A 17,627-nucleotide genomic window follows, 5' to 3' on the forward strand; every position below is an offset into this window, starting at 1 on the left:
TTTATACATTAGGTTATCTTTGCTTCAACACATATTACATTTTAATGTTTATCCAACTTAAATATGCTAACTGCATTTCCAGAAAAATGTGCCAGTTTTTCTAAAATGGAACAAAAACTAAATCTGTGGATTGTTAGTTTGTTTGAACCTTTAGCTGATACAGTACAATGAGTGGGGTTTTAAGTGTCTTTACTGACCAGCTTCATTGTACTTGGACAATTTATACAAATCTAGAATTTCTTACCAGAAAAAACTGAAATAGGTCAATTAAGGCAGATTTTAGAAAATACAAGTAAATGGATTATGGAAGATAATAAAATCAACAGATAGTGCCAGAGATCTGTCTTTTTCCAGAAAGAACAGCCCATGAAAACAAAAGGATAAAAAAAAGCGAGTGAATATTGATCCCAAAGGAAATCTGGGAACTCAGCAGAACTTTAATCAATCACAAAAACAAACATTAACAGAAATGTAAGTCAGAAATAAATACAAATCCACGGTGCAGATCATGGTGGGGGTGGGGGGTCTGGAGGCGAGCAGGGGGCGTAGCTCCACGGTGAGGATTGGGGCGGAGGTAAAGGAAGTGGTCTCGGTGTGTGACATGAATGAACCATGTTCGGTAACGGAGGCTTAGCTCTCCCTGTCTGCTCCTTCCTACTCATTCACCTCCCGGCTCTCCCGCTGACCAACCACCGACCCGTTAAGGTAAAAAAACAAAAACCAAAAAAAAAAAAAAGAAAGAAAAGAAAAAATCGATCTCAAAGCTACAGACGGGTTCTGGTTCTAGTTCTGGTTCTGGACTTTGTTTGATCCGGTGGATCATCGTCAGTTTTATATCGTAAACTTACAACTGCCTCAGTTTTTTACTAACAGCCCGTTAGGAATGTCTCAGCTTCCTTCTGGGAATATCTTGGAAATTTTGTGGAATTCTTGGATCCATGTTGTGACGGTGATGTTAAAATGTTTACACCACACAGTCAACAAAGTATTCCCACGGTGTTAGTAGTATGCCATTACTAGTGTGTTGGGGTGGGGGGGTAGTTTATTCTAGTGATTCATTGTTCTGTTCATGGATATTGAAGCATACATGTATAATATATTAAATTAGGTAGAAAAACATCTTTGCTTTATTAGTGAAAGATATATTTTCTGATAAGGGCCAGAATTAGTGGCTAAACAGCTCAGTGTGGACAAAGGGATTTCCAACTGCTTGAGTCTTTTTAAATTACGATCAACAGACGTTGCAGATGGCTGGAAATCTCTGTCAGTATTTAAATAACACATCACCAACGGCACCAAACAGTTGTTTCAAACCATTTTTCTTCCTCTAGTGACAACTGGTGGTTCGTACAGCTTTCCCAGTTGTAACCAGTGGTAACAACCAGCTGTTCGCACAACTTCAGGTGTTGGTACAGATTTACTAGTGGTAACTAGTGGTAACCAGTGGTAACCAATGATGACAACCTGCAGTTATGGTGCATTCCAGTTGTCTCGAAATTCCGAGCAGTCAAGAGTAGATTCAGTTAGATTTAGCTTTATTTGTATAGCACCACTTCACAACAACGTCATCTCAGGGCACTTTTGCAGACATATTGACATTCAAGCCAATTCATCATCAGTAATAGTCTTGTTAAGGAAAACCAACAGATTGCATCGACTCTTCAATCCAGTCCCACATCCTGAACATACACGGGGCGACGGTGGAAAGGAAAAACTCCCTTTCAAGAGGAAGGAAAATTGTCTGGCAGAACCCGGCTCAGGGAGGTTAGCCATCTGCCTCGACTGGTTGGGATGGCGAGTAGGGCTGGGTTCCATCCAAATATCGATATAATTGATACCAGGACTACCCTCTGTATCGAACAATATGAGAGCGATATTTTTCTTACAGAGTGCTTTGGGGGCAAAAAAACACAGAATGAGAGCAAACCAATAGTAGTTTTTTAAAGCTAATTTACACTCTTGACTTTATTTTTCTCAAACAATTGTGTCATAAAAGGGAATAACAGAGTTATTTTATTATTTCGTTACATTGTTATTTTATATTTAAAAAATTTGAAAAGCTTACATTTAAAATGATTAATTTCTTTCATTCAGTTTTTTAATAAAAAAGTTTTATTTGACAATAATATTTATACTGTGTTTGATTATGATAATAGTGATAGATAATAAAGGCCAAATCATTAGATCATTACCGAAAGCTTTGCCTCCCATTGAACTCTTAGAGACTCTGGGAACCACAAGTAGACCTGCAATCTTGAGAGCAAAGTGTTCTGTTGCGAGTATGTGGAACTATTAGCTTTTTGATATGCAGAAATATGCTTGGTCATGGAGAGCTTTATATGTGAGGAGATTCATTTTAAATTTTATCCTGGATTTGACAGGGAGCCCAAGAAGACAAGCTAAAATTGGAGAAATATGATGTCTCCAGCTAGTTGTCATGAGAACCCTCGCAGCAGCATTTTGGACCAGCTGGAGACTTTTCAGAGCATATTTACTGGAAAGATGGCAGCCTTCCTGCTGCCAATAATCAGTCAGGACAAGCTCTTAATGCAGCTAAAGCTTCTGGACAGCAGAATGGATGTCGTAAGCAGTACCCCATTGCTCTGGTTCTGGCTCTGACCAGAGAACTGGCACTGCAAAAATATGATGTAGTAACAGAAGTTATGGTTTTTAGTCCTGGTGCCAGTGGGTCCTCTGGCACAGTATTGTAAACCTGCTGTCAGGTTTACAATATGGGTGTAAAAATGGACAGTAATTTTAATATAGACAAGCAGATCGGTGCAGTGGTCAAATCTAGCTTTTTCCAGCTGAGGCAACGGGCAAAGGACACGGCCCCCAGTCCTCTGATGACCCCTAATACTACTGTTGCCTTTACCTTCCAGGCTTTCTCCAGCTCTTCCTTAAGTCATTGTTGTTTCCCCAGTTTCTTGTGTTTCGTTCTCCTAGATTGATCACTACAGCTTTCCTTTGATGCTTACTCATGATCACCATGTTCGGTTGGTTGACCACCACCATGTTGTCGCTCTGTATCTAGAAGTCCCACAGGATCTTAACCCTCTCATTTTCCACCACCTTGAGAGGTATTTCCCATTGTGACCTAGGGGTCTCCAGTCCATCTTCTGCACATATCTTTCTGTACACTATGCCGACTACTTGGTTATGGGGTTCCATGTATTCGTTGCCTGCCAGCATCTTGCACCCTGCTGTGAGGTGCTGGATTGTTTCAGGGGCCTCTTTGCACAGCCTACACCAGGAGTCCTGCCTGGTGTGGTAGATCTGGGCCTCAATTGCACTGGTACTCAAGGCTTGCTCCTGTGCTGGCATGATTAGCATCTCTGAGCTGTCCTTTAGTCCAGCCCTCTCTAGCCATTGGTAGGGCTTGTTCATATTCTCTACTTCAGCTATCTGTTGGTGGTACATCTTATGCAGGGGCTTGTCCTCCCAGGATGGTTCCTCCATTTCATCCTCCTCCAGGTTCCATTGCCTGAGACATTCATGAAGCTTGGATGTTTCATCTTGGAAAGTGGCCCTGATGCTCACTAGTTCTCAGCCTCCCTCTTCGAGCTTAGTGTATGGAGGGTGGAACCTTTCATGCATGGTGAACAGTGTTTTAACATCTGTGGTCTGAACTTCCTCCTTTGGCCAGCTTATTATCCCAGCAGGGTATCTGATCACTGGCAGGGCAGAGCTGTTAATTGCCTAGATCTTGTTCTTGCCATTGAGCTGACTTCTCAGGACTTGCCTTACTCATTGCAGATATTTGGCTGTGGCAGCTTTCCTTGTGTCTTTTTCATGGTTGCCATTTGCTTGTGGTAGGCCAAGGTACTTTTAGCTCTCCACAACATCTGTTATTCTGTCCTCTGGGAGTGCAATGCCCTCTGTTTTGACTACTTTCCCTCTTTTTATTACCATTCAGCCACATTTCTCCAGTTTGAATGACATTCCAGTGTCCCTACTGTAGATCCTGGTTGTGTGGATCAAAGAGTCAATGTCTCGCTCGCTCTTAGCCATCCAAGGGGAGGTGACTGATGGTGGCCCCATTCCTGAGTTGGTAGTCATAGTCAGACTTGTTCATTAATTGGCTGAGAGGGTTCAGGTCTATGCAGAACAGCAGCGGGGACAGATCATCTCCTTGGTATATACCATATTTGATGGAGACTCAAAGTTGACTCAAGGGTGGTCTGTCACAGCCTCATTAAGTTTGCAATGAGGTTGTGTTGTTGATCTTGTACAGTTCAGGCATTCTAGGATCCATGTATGTGGCATTGAGTCATAGGCTTTCTGATAATCAGTCCAGAGAGTGCACAGGTTTGTCTGGTTTTGCAGTCTTGGGTGACAGTTCTATCATCCAGCAGCTGGTGGTTTGTTCCTCTGGTACCTTTACCAAAGCCTTTCTGTGTCTCATGTGTGTTATGTATTGATCCATGTGCTCACTTACCTTAGCAACTATGATACCCAACAAGAGCTTCCATGTTGTGGAGAGACAGGTTATCAGCTGATAGTTGGATGGGGCTGTTCCCTTCTGGGGATCTTTCAGTATCAGGACCGTACATCCCTTTGTCAACCATTCGGGGTGGGTCCATCCCTCAGCAGTTGGTTCATTTGTGCCACAGGTGCTCATGGAGTGAAGTTAGTGTCTTTAAACAACACGTGTGGATCATGTCCAGGCCAGGTGTGGTCCAATTCTTCATACCTGACAGTCTTTGTTGGATGTCTGCCACTGTGGCGGTTACTGGACTTTGTTCAAGGAGGGTGCTGTGGTCCACTCTCAGTTTTTTTAACCTCTGTGCTTTATTGTTATGTGATGCCTTCTTATCCCATATGTTTTTCCAGTATTGTTCCTTCTCCAGTCTTGGTGGGTTTAGCATGTGTGGGATTATCCTGCCACTGGGAGCACACTTTAGCAGGGTTAGTGGAGATGAGATGGTTTATTTTCCTGGCCTGTATGTCTTTCTGTTTGATTGCACTCCTGATGAGGTAGTTAGGCAGTAGCGTTAAGGGTCTTGCCTAAGGTCCCAACTGGAACGTGTTCATATTTGCTCCATTGTAACATGTCCATTGTGGGATTCGAACTCTGGTCTCTTGCACAGGAGATGCATGCCCTAAAATGAAGACACATTTTCTGTCTGGAACTTAAGAAAGAAGAAGAAGAACTGACTTTTCTCTTTGTCTAAACTCATGCAGATGGCAGAATATCGTGATTTTTGGACAAGAAACCGCTCTCAAAAGACAATGAGAACCTTTTTATTTATTTATTTTTATTTTTTAATAAATGCAGCTTTAATTTATGCAAGACAGCAAAGGTAAGACATGCTTTCTGACTTTTACAAACGTGCAGCATAAATCGGGTTTTCTTCTGCCTCTGATTCGGTGAATCTTGGTCGTAGCGAGATGAAACTTCCAGCTGTGGAATCTGTGAGATGTGAGCTTTCAGAAGAGGAGTCGTTTGTTCATGTTCATGGGGAAACATCATCTGTGTTTACATGTGTGTTTGGACTTTGTGTACCTGGTTTTTAAATTGTTTGTTGTCTTAACTGTGTTTGTTGGTGATAGAAATGGTTTTACTGAGCTGGTAGCTGAGATTCTGGACTTTCTGTTGATACCACACATGTTTATAGTTACATCTACAGACCTGACGTTACACCCAGAAACGAGATGTTAACCCTTAACTCCCGGTAGCGGAGGCTGCAGGTGCAGAGGTGAAGCTAAACAGTGAAGCTAAGAATTAAAGGTTAGAGAATTTATAGGCCAGAAATCTGGATAATGAAACACTGAAGGAGCATGGATGGAAGTTATTGTGCATATTGTGAATATTTCTCTCTCCTCACCATCTAGAAGCTGTGAGATTCTAATCCTGCTTTCTGTCTGTTCACCTGATGCTGATATTCATCACATATTGTTCCTTCTGTGTTTAGAAGGAAGCAGCTTCACAGCTTTAAATTCATCCTGCTGACTTTTACCTTTTAGTTAGTAAATCCTGAACATTTCATCCTTCTTTCTCATAAATATTTGATTTTATATGAAGAAATATTTTAACTGTTGCTGTTTAAAGAGAAAACTGCTGCTAAACCTGTTTATGTGTTTAGTGCAGGGGTCTGCAGCCTTTCCAATCCAAAGAGCCATTTTTCCCTCAGACAGCTAAATAAAACTCCTTTAGAGACGCAGATGTTACCAGACTGTTCAAAAAGGAAACTTAATATATATTGTAACGGGGAGGCTGTGGACCCAAATGCAACAAGAGTCAGGAATAAAAGAAGAACAAGCTTTATTATTTTCTCTGGGTAAGGTCGGGTGGCTCCTCCTCCAACTGCTGTAGGTACGGGTTGGTATCGAGTCTCCCGCTTGCCCGGTAAACAGGTTTTCCTCTGGACCAACAGGACTGACTCAGAGAATACAGGACTGGTGAGTGAACAGAAGTTCAGGAGATGACAACAGGATGATGTGAAATTGTTCAAAGTGGGTGAGACTCTTTGCGAATGCCTGTCCTTTCAGATGTGATCCAGGTAGATCCAGAGATTGAACAGCGCTGAGACAAAAAGCAAGGTCAGAAACAGGCGAGTCGGTACCGGGGAATCAGAGATGACTTCAGGCAGATTCAGGGCAGGGCTGAGCTGAAAGCCGGTGGTCAGGAGCAGGCAGAGTTGGCAACAGGGAATCAGTCCAGAGATGAACGCTGGAGTCAGGTGATAATTGACAGGTGGCACCAGCAGGTGGAAGTGGTTGAGTTGATGAGGGAATGGCAGACCCAGAGAGCAGGCGGTCACGGCTGAGTGTGACACCAGAAAGCCACTTGTGGTTCCAGAGCCGCAGGTTGGAGACCCCTGATTTAGTGTTTGTAAACCAAAATTTACTGCATTGTCTTTATATAGCCGTAGGCCTCTTTTTAATGGAAAGAGATATTTTGCACCTAACAATGCGTTTAATTGCGATTAAAATGTTTAATAGTTGCCCAGCACTAATATATATATATATATATATATATATATATATATATATATATATATATATATATATATATATATATAGCAGTGTATATATATGTGTGTATGTGTCAGATTAATCAGTTTACAAATTAATCAATCATGATTAATCACCATTCGCAACTATACCTGAAATATGCCCGTTTTTACTGTACTGTATCAAGTAAAAGACCAAGGCAATATTCACTCTGATTTTTCTTTGCATTTTTTACATTAGAAGATTTGTTGTAGTTGTAATAATCAGTCAAATCTTTAATAAAATCAAAACCTTAAATAAATATGTCATTTGTGCCACCCTTTTGCTGGTCAGTCCCCTGTCTAGCCCTCATCTAAATTTTTCTAGACCCTGTGTATCTGAAGTAGATGTGTGCTCGGCTGTCTTAGATTTTACAGCTGTCACTGGCAAACCTCATTAATACTGAAAAGTGATATGAAATGAAGGCAAACACTATACAACGATATCTAACTGAGCTAGTTTCCTCCTTCTCAGTTGAATGATAAACAAATGTAACAAGAAAGACGGTGCTGGCAACAGAAAAGCCGATCAGCTGATCACTGACAGTAGTCATGATTCACACCAGGAGAGGGAGGAGGAGGAGGAGGAGGAGGAGGCAGACACGGAGGAAAAACTTCAGAAAAGTGTTTTTAAAAAATGTGTGAAAAGCATGAGTTTCAAAACACTCTCTAATGTATAAATTATGACAATGTATGGGAATTAATATTGTATTAGTTGAAAAAGTAAGACGATCAAAATGTTATTTTAAAATTTAATTTGTAATCTGTGAAAAATGTAAATTGTATACTTTTTCTACTGTAAACTGACCCCAGGAAGAATAGCTGATGCAGCATGCTGCTGACCCTGAAGGGGATCTCAATAAACATAAACATAAACTCTCATTCCCATGAGGGTGAAGATGATGAATCTCTGAACCCAGTCATCTGTTTCCGTCCATGTCTCGTCGTCATAAATGACGGATGCTGTGCATGCTTTAAATGCCTTAAAATTAAGGCAAAAATTAATTAATTTACCGCAATTAATTACATTAGTTACAGCCATTAATGCGTTATTTATGACAGCCTTAGAATTAATATATTATACATGTACTTACACTATATATTATACATTAATTTGTATAGGTGGTAACTAATATAATTGCATTAATATTTTTAACCCAATTAACCCATGCATGGCATAACAAGGCCATACTTCTGTCATTTCTCCGTTATGACGGTGGGACATGGAGGCGTGTAGAGACAAGTTGGAAAAGATCATCCTGCTTACTCTATGGATGGATTTGAGAATAAACACAACTTTAATGGAGCAAGCCATGGATGTTGCTCCCGTTGAGGATGACAGTGTTTTAACAACCACACTTTTCTCGTTGACAGGGTTCCAACTCTCAGAACTGCTTACACCTGTCTCTAATTGGTCTCATTTGCTAAGTGCTTGATTGGTTTCCAGAGGGTGTCAATAAAATCACGTTGCACTCCATAAAACCACAAGGTCTCACAAAATAAAACATGCATTTAAAATACAACAGTTCATGCATCAAATTAAGCAATCACCCTCTTTGGCCCCATCACACATTCATCTCTGGACAATGTGCTCCAGGATCCAGATCAGTCCCCAGAACAGAACCAGAACTTCTGGATCAGTTTGTCCAGTTTGTTTAAGTCTGTGGTTCTGTTTCTGGGTGGGGTTAGGCTTAGACTAAGCTCTCCACCACAGACTGATAGAAGATATGAAACATCTTGGTTCAGATATAGAATTTCCAGGCATTTCCAATCCAGTCTGTTGTCCAGCTGAACTCCGAGGTACTTGTATTCCTCCACCACCTCCACCTCTTCTCTCAGGATGTAAACAGTGTTTTGTTCACTCCTCTTCCTCCTGAAGTCAACAGTCGTATCTTTTGTTTTGTTTGTGTTAAAGATTAGGGGATTATTTCTGCACCATCTCTCAAACTGACCGATTCTCTTTACACAGCTTCTTATCCATCACCGATAGTCCCCTCAGCTGCAGAGTAATCAGAGTACAGGCCCTTGTGGTACTCCAGGTCTGCTGACCACACACACAACCTCTCAGTCTCACATACTGGTCTGTTTGTTAGCTAGTCATAAATCCTGGTGGTGATAGGTACCCACCTGAAATTTATGGACCTTACAGAGCAGATGAACTGTGTTAAAAGCACTTGAGAAGACAACGAGCATGATCCTCAAAGTGCTGCCTGATTGGTCCAGATGAGAGTGGGCTCTCTGAAGCAGGTAGTACTTCGGTTTGAAGGTAGTTCTTCAAACCCAAGAACGATACGATAATAAAACTGTAATGGGTCCTGAAGGGTGTTCACTTACCGAGGTGAGTCAATAACAATGTTAGAGCGACTCGTCTGTAGTCATTTGGTTCAGATGGTTGGGATTTTTTAAGTACGGGAACAAGGCAAGATGTTTCCAACAGCACCGGAACTCTTTTCTGACTCAGGCTGGTGTTGAAAAGGTGCTGAATAATCCAAATAAGATGTTCTGAGCTGGTTTTCAGAACCCTGGGGCTGACACCATCTGGACTTGCAGCCTTGTTTCGGTTCAGTTTCTCCAGTTGTTTCTTCACCTGTCTGCAAGAGACAGACAGGCTGGAGGTGGAGAAAGAGGATGTCTTAGTATGTTCTGTTGTGGGGGAGATGAGGCTGTGTTAAGGTCCATGACTGAGCTCCAGGGTGACAGAGTGGAGGTGCGACAGGAAGTCCCGTTGATCCTATTGAAGAACATCTCCTGCTCATTAGTTCTGTTCAGCCTTCCATCAGTCTGATTCGCCTTTAACTTGAAACTGGTGAGCTATTTCATTCCTGACCACACATCCCTTGATTGTTCTGCTGGAACTTTCTAACCTTTTACCATGATATGACGTTGGCTGTATAAATGATTTATTTGGGATAATAGTTCTGGTTGTTGCTGTCATCTTGAAGTAGCCATAGTCCTCTGAATACTAATATTCCTAACTTTAAATTTAAACCACTTTCACTTATTTAAGTAATCTAACATTGTGACTTCTCTGATTAAAGATAATATTTTATCACTGAAATAATTGTTATTTAGTAAATGACTATAAAACTTAAAAAAATAGAAAAAACTTTAAAAGCTGGTGGTGTTAAATGACATCCAACAGGACCAATACCGATACATGACAATTATCAGATCATTTTTTAACTTCTGAAAGTTATTAGTATTTATTTTATCATTGTATGTAAAAATAAATTAAATAAGATATATAAAAAAACATATATACACTGCTATTAATCTGCAAGAGAAATTCTACATGTTTGTAAATGCAGATGAAAACTTAATTACAATTCCAGAAGGCTGTTTCATGGCAGCAGTACATCATTATCAGATCTTAATCGCCTCAAAAATGAACCATGTTAAATGTCAACAATTTCTTTCCAGGAGGTATTTCAGTGGTGGGGGGAGTGGTCCAGTTGGTCTTCCTGTTCCAGAAGCTGTGGAGGAGGCGTGAGGAGTCATGAAAGACACTGTCTCATCCAGAGGTAGAGTTATTACATCAAACACACAAAGCTCCACTACTGAACTTTGTCAGACTTTCTGCAGGACGTTTCCAGGAAAGTACATAATAAATATCAGTCTGGCATCAAAACACAGAAACACAGAGTTTTAAATTTGGAAACTCATGTGGGGCTACTTTAACGGGTTGTTGTCAGATACTTTTATCTGCCAAAGCCTCTGAAAGAAGTTTTTCTGACTCCAGACAGGTTATCCAGAACACAGTGATGGATTTTGGTTTGTGTAAAACTCATGCTACTTTTCAGAGGTAACATAATGGATGATGAGCAGAACTTCAGAACATCCTGGAAGATGATGTTGTGTATATTGATGACTAGACCCACGACTTTGCTTCTGTCAGCAGCTTCTCTAACATTTAGTGAGTTACTTTTCTCACTGAGGGGGGAGGATGAGTTTTCAGTAAAATCAGGAGGCCTTATGGAAGCAATGGTTGAAATAAACTGATTTCCACACAATCAACTTTTTCTGTCCTGTTCTCCACCTCTTTCTTTCTACCCAATACCACAACGTCTGTACTCCCAGTTTCTGCTTCCTCATCATCTGTTACCAGCTAGATGTGACATTTTTCTACAGTAACCTCCCTCTCACCTCCTCCTGCTGTTGTTCTGCGTTATAGGACGTCAACTTCCTAGATGTTCTTGCTACAATTTTTTTATCAGAGAAATAATCATGATCATTCCATGTCAGTTAATTTCCCAACACAACAAATGTTCAAAATCTCATGAATACTCATTATATCAGTGGGTTTCAACTGGTTTGAATTTGACAGTCACCATCACCCCTAAATAACAACCAGTGACTCAAATAAATTATTAAAAGTGCTTACATGCACAAACACGGAATAAAAAAAGAGCAACAAATGAGAAGCAGTTAAAATAAAACAACACTCAGCTTCAGCCATGTACCCTCTAACTGAATATATAAGAAACACTGGTAGTATTTTTAGCTCCCAACAACATTTTGCCCAGGTAAAGGCCTCACCAGTTGAGAACCACTGCTTTATAGGTCTTAAAGTGTCATTTATTTCCATTTTTTTAATGCAAACATAACAAAATTCCGATGTCCGATTGAGTGAACGCTGCCGTGTCTGTCGCCGCTGCTCACCAGTAAAATTTAAATTTTAAATTAAACAAAACACCGTTTGTACCGCATTGGATGGAATTATCGATCTACATACCGATATCGATGCTGCCTTTCTGTAGGCAGTTTTACCCGTGGCTAATTTTGGACAGATTCTTACCTGGGACCTCTGGCTCGCTTGTTTTCATTCCTAAGAAGTGATGTGGATTCTCCAGACCTGCTTGTTTGCAGTCGGCTGGCTCCTTGTGGCCATTGTCCACCTGCAAGCAGGCGCACTCCTCCAGTATTCTGCTGCTGAACTTTTAAAACTTCAACGCCACATCTGCTCTCCACAGCCACCACCTGGTCTTGACATCCACCCGGACATCGCCTTTCAACCCCGTCAGAGATACATTCACCGTGGATCGGGCAGTAAGCTCCATTACAATGACTCTTACTCCATTAAACTGACTTGGTCCACTACACACGTCATCCCCATACTGCTGGCCGAGTGTTAATCACAGAGTCCTGGCCAGCTTGCCTGGGTCGGCTAACTTTGCAGCCAAGAACAATTCCACCACCGTCAGCTTCGGCCTCCTTAACATCCACTCTCTCAGCAGCAAAGGAATCTGCTCCAAGATGTTCTTGTGGATGGAAAGCTAGACTTCTTGTGGCTCACTGAAAGGCCTCGCTCAATGAGTCAGCTCCGCCGGGGTTTGTTTACATCTGCCTGCTGTTCCCGTGTTCTCCTCCTTCCAGTACTCTGCATCACTGCTGCCTGGGCCCTCTCCTACAATTGTTGCTACCATCTACCGTCCTCCAAAACATAACAAGGACTTTTTAAATGACTTCTCAAACCTCCTGACACTTTTATCATCTCTGTCTTCAAACGCAATTATTCTCGGTGACTCTATTATTCATATGGACAATAACAGTAATGCTCTCTCCAAAGACTTTTCATCTTGTCTAGAAAGTTTGTCTTTTTTCCCAACTCAATGTAAAGGTCATATCTTGGATTTAGTCTGCTGCTCTGGTATCACTCCCATTGACTGCAAACCTCGTGTGCTTCCTTGCAATGACCATAGGCCCATAACTTTCAATGTCAACCTCCTTCTGTCCAGAATCATTCTCCCCCGGACCATCTCATTCCGTAGTGTTAAGGACATCAACATTGAGACTTTTTCTTCTGAAATCATCAATTTTCCCAGTCCACATACCAACTGCTCACCTGATGACCTGGTTTCCCACTACAACAACAATCTCCATACTCTTCTGAATACTCATGCTCCACTGAAAACCAGATCCGTCTCCTTCACCAGCTCTGCACCCTGGTTCACTCCTGCCCTCCATCGGCTGAAATCCCAAGTACGACAACTGGAACGACTCTATAACAAAACTGGACTCACTATACACAAATAAATGTACAATAATCATGTAATGCTATACAAGGACAGTCTCTCCTTACCTAAATCTGCGTACTACTCTGGTGTCATTCAGTCCAGTCCTGGGGCCCCTCCTTTTCATTATCTACATTCTTCTGCTTGGTTACATCTTTCGCAGACACAATATTAATTTTCATTGCTACGCGAACAACACCCAGCTCTACCTCTATACCAAACCATCCTCTTCACTTCCACCAACCTCCCTCACCACCTGTCTACAAGAAATTCATTCTTGGTTTTCATCCAACTTCCTCAAACTTAACAGTTCTAAAACAGAAGTCCTCGTGGTAGACACGCCCCACACTCGCTCCAAATCCAACAGTTTTCCTATTTCCATAAACAACTCTCCTGTCCTTCCCTCCCCTCAGGTAAAGAGTCCTCGACAGCACTCTTTCCTTTCACTCCCACATTAACAGTATCACCCGGTCTGCATATTTTCATTTGAGAAACATTTCTCATCTCCGCCCCTCTCTCACCCCCCACACCACTGCCATCCTTGTCCACATCTTTGTTACCAAGAAAGTGGGGCTGATGCAGAACAACATCTACTACTGCAGTGATTTGAACTATTTAAAAACAGATCCTTGTAGACCTACACATTATTTAAGACAGGACAGAAGAATTCTGTGGTCTATTGTGTCAAAGGCAGTCCTCAGTTCTAAAAGCACTAAGATAGCAGCATCACCAGAATCAGATCATTTAAAACTTTTGAAAGTGCCATCTCAATGTTGTGATGGGATTTAAAATCAGACTGAAAGACTTTCTTCCAAGAGAGACTGGATTTGTTGAAAGACCATTTTCTCCACAACCTTTGAAAGAAATTGGAATTTTGAGACGGGCCGGTAGTTGGAGACAATTAATTAGAGATAATGTTTAAAGTTTTTTGAGTAGTTTATAAATGTCTTAATGGTCTTGGGCCCTTTTATTTATCCAACTTGCTTTTAAATTATGAACCCTCACGGACCCTGAGGTCCTCTGGTAGCGGTCTATTAGTTGTTCCAAGAATGAGGACCAAGACATATGGTGAGGCCTCTTTCTGTTGTTACGGCCCTGCTTTGTGTGTATACATGCATGTTCCTGCGTGCAACCGTAACTTTTTTTTTCTGTTATGTAGTTTCTTTTTGTCTTAATATGCATAAATTGATTTTTCATCTAAAGCACTTTGTGTTGCCCCCGCATGAAAAGTGCTTTATAAATTCAGTTTGATTGAATGTTATATCCATTAAGCAGACTCTTCGCTCAAATAAACCCTTTACAAATTGACGGTACAGAACAACAGCCACAACACATTTCCTCCAGTCACAACCTCATCTACAGTAGACCTTATTCCAGTACACATCACTAGCAGACATGACAAACATCTCCAATCACACCCACACACTAGCTCCATTATCAGAAGTTGCCATCCACTATACTACACTATACCACAACAGAATTCACCCTCAGCTTTTAACATGGCACTTTTAAAAGTCTTTTATCATCAGTGATCTGATTTTAGGTAACAAGATCAACTGTCTCTTTTTAACTGAAACCTGGCTTGACACCAGTTTTTCTCACTGAGGCTTCCCCCCCCCAATTTTTTTTACTATCTATCACGGGAGGCAAAAAGGTGGAGGAACTGCATCGACTACTCATATCTCAATTTTAACTCAAGACAATCCCTTTAAATATATTTTCTTCTTTCAAGCATGATGCATTTGTTTTTATCAGCCCATCTGTTACAGCAAGGGTGCCCAAGTTCGGTCCTCTAGATCTACCATCCTGCACCTTTTAGATGCAACCCTTCTCCAGCACACTTGAATCAGATGTCATCTGCATGTCATTCAGCTCTGCAGAGGCCTGGTAACGAGCCATTCATTTGATTCAGGTGTGTTAGAGAAGGGTTGCATCTAAAAGTTGCAATTCTTGCCTTCACCTGTGGGGGCGGTAATGTACTGAAAGGTGTACAGTCTGCCGAAAAGTCAGATGAAGAAGTAGAAGAAGAAACAGACAAAGAAGAAAACAGAAGCAGTGCAGCCATCAGTTTAACTGAATTGAAAGAAGCAACATTTAATAAACATTCATCTTTTCTGTCATTCACTCAGGCACTTCCCACATTTTGACTCTAATTTCCCCGTCGGCTTCTCCGTTGCCAGAATCTTCTCTGTACCTTAGCAGTCACAGGCAGGCAGCCAGCATAATGCAAGCCTGGAAGTGAACAAACCAGCCAGCTAACCGGAACGTATGATAATGCTGTAAGTTTCATTGTGCTGATGTTTATTCAGCTGTTGCACACCTGACGACATAGTTCATAATGCCATTATGATAGGCGGAATACACAGAAAAAGATATATGCTGGTTTGATCGATAGGTTACAATGATATTTGATATTTAATTTAGCTATAGTAATTTCCAAGTTTAACATTACACATTCAATCTCATGGCATTTTGCGAAAAGGTGCTGCATGCTAATAAATCTGTGCTATAACACGTGTTACAAGCGGCAACCTCCGCCTGTAAAATGTGAAGCCTATGTGGAAGTGCAAAAAATTGCAAAATAGATCAAGTTACCTTCATGACAACTGTCATTTTTTTCTAACTCATCCGTTTGGATGTTATTTAATCTTGAAATTCGGCATAATTAGGGTCATATCCATTTGACTGACAGGTATCCAATATCCGCAGAAAGAAGGGAGAGTGTAGCACAACCGCAGTTTTTAGCCGGCTAACAGTGTGCCATAGCTTTAGCCCGCTTAGCTCCGTTAGCTGGTTAACTACCGTTGCTCGGGGTTAGCTCGGTTAGCTCTTAGCTACAGGCTGCTCGGAGTTTGATGGGTGTCAATCATCCACCCCACCTTCACAGTCCCCCTCTCAGCTCCACCTCTTTGCCCAATTTTCGGGACTAATGACACGCGTGACGCTACCAAGATGGCGACGGTAGCAATGCCCAACTGGCTTCACTTTTGCTCTTCAGAAACCTACGGGTGACATCACGGAGGCTCCGTCCATCTTTTATATACAATCTATGGTTTAAACAACAATAAAACTTCACTTGCTAAAAGATTAACAGGGGAAAAACTGCATTGCAAGTATAGTTTCATACACCTTATAATGGTTTTTTAAGTGAACTTTCCCTCTAGCTTTAGTCATACAAGAGATGCACTTGAGCAGTTCTGCTAGTGGCTTCACAGTCAACTTGACAACAAGCTGTTTTATACTAAGCTGTCAGAACACCTGCTTTAATATTTTCATGGCTGAGGGTGATTGGAGCTGGCTGAGGATATTAGATTCCAATGTTATTTGTAATGTAGCAGCCACGCTTTTGGTCACGTCAGAAATATTGTCAGAATATATACACACACACACACACACACACACACACACATATATGTAAATGTATTTATGGTATTTATATAGCATTTTACTTTACCTGGAACAATACCCAAAGCGCTTGACATCATACATCACATTCACCCATTCACACACACGTTCACACACTGATGGTGGAAGCTGCCATGCAAGGCGCTCAACCACAACCCATCAGGAGCAAGTTGGGGTTCGGTGTCTTGCTCAGGGACACCTCGACATGAGCTCGACAGGCTACAAGACGACCACTCTACCCACTGAGCCACGCCGCCCCCTTACACGTACACGAAGTAGACAAAAAGGTCCGAGTACTTATTTACTATTTTAAACTATAAACATCATAAAGAATATAAGGTATAACCTATATATTATTGAACTTTAAGATAAATGTTTAATTTTCAGTAAGCAGCGCTGCTGCATGTCTGAATCAACATGAGACACGGCAGCTCTGCATGGACTGCCTGACAACTGCTGCCGGCCTTTGTCTTCATCGAGATCCTCCCCTCCATCATCATCATCTGCCTTCCCCTCTTCCTCCACTATTGCATCCAAGATGTCCTCTGCTGCCACACAGATGTTATGTAGAATGCAATAGCCTCCTACAACTTTGGGAGCGAAGAGGGGCCAGATCTCCAGAGCTAAATGGAAATGGATCACAGGGTGCTGCAAGCAGGGGTATCCACCGTCTCCCAGCAGAAAGAACCCAAATGGAGGATTAAGGCCTGCTTGTACATGGGCGATCGTCACAGGAAAAGTGCAAGCCTGGGTTGCCTATGTACACGCCAGGAATGCTCCCTTGGCATCACACACACACACCCTGCATTAATGGGGGGAAAAACTTTTCTGTTCATGTAACTTTTCATTTGTGGCTCTGCAGGTGGAAGAATTTGGATATGACATCCATCAATGGCACCAATGGGCCATGAGGGGCTCCACCCCTCATGGCCCGCAAGGCCTGCAAATCCTGCTCCCACCTCTTCCAGCTCTTCTGCCTGGGAAAATGAATGACTCTGTGTAGGATGGTCATCATTTCCTCCACTACATTGTTGACAATCCTGCAGACAGCGGCAGTTGCCACAAAAATGTCTGCAGTTGCTCTGTAGGAGGCCCCACAGGCAAGCCACTGAATGGTAATCCAGGACCTCCGTCTCATGGCTCCATCCATGTGTGTTGGTTTTCCGGGGCAACATTTGGACCAACATATTAATGCTGGGCCTAGACAGCCTGAAAG

General features: G+C 41.8%; 1 protein-coding gene across 3 annotated transcripts in view; it reads left to right on the plus strand.

Annotated features, from left to right (window-relative positions):
- The first annotated feature begins 612 nt into the window (after positions 1–612).
- Positions 613–17,627, plus strand: part of si:ch211-267e7.3 (ADAMTS-like protein 2) — a 67,932-nt gene continuing 50,917 nt past the window's right edge. For all 3 annotated transcript variants that reach the window (XM_041991329.1, XM_041991330.1, XM_041991331.1), the window contains exons 1-2: positions 613–705; positions 10,416–10,516. In XM_041991329.1, coding sequence (XP_041847263.1) covers positions 613–705; positions 10,416–10,516 — 194 coding nt within the window. The remainder of the gene's footprint in view (positions 706–10,415; positions 10,517–17,627) is intronic.

Source organism: Melanotaenia boesemani, chromosome 8 (genome assembly GCF_017639745.1).
Source record: "Melanotaenia boesemani isolate fMelBoe1 chromosome 8, fMelBoe1.pri, whole genome shotgun sequence".
In the NCBI taxonomy this organism is placed as follows: domain Eukaryota; kingdom Metazoa; phylum Chordata; class Actinopteri; order Atheriniformes; family Melanotaeniidae; genus Melanotaenia; species Melanotaenia boesemani.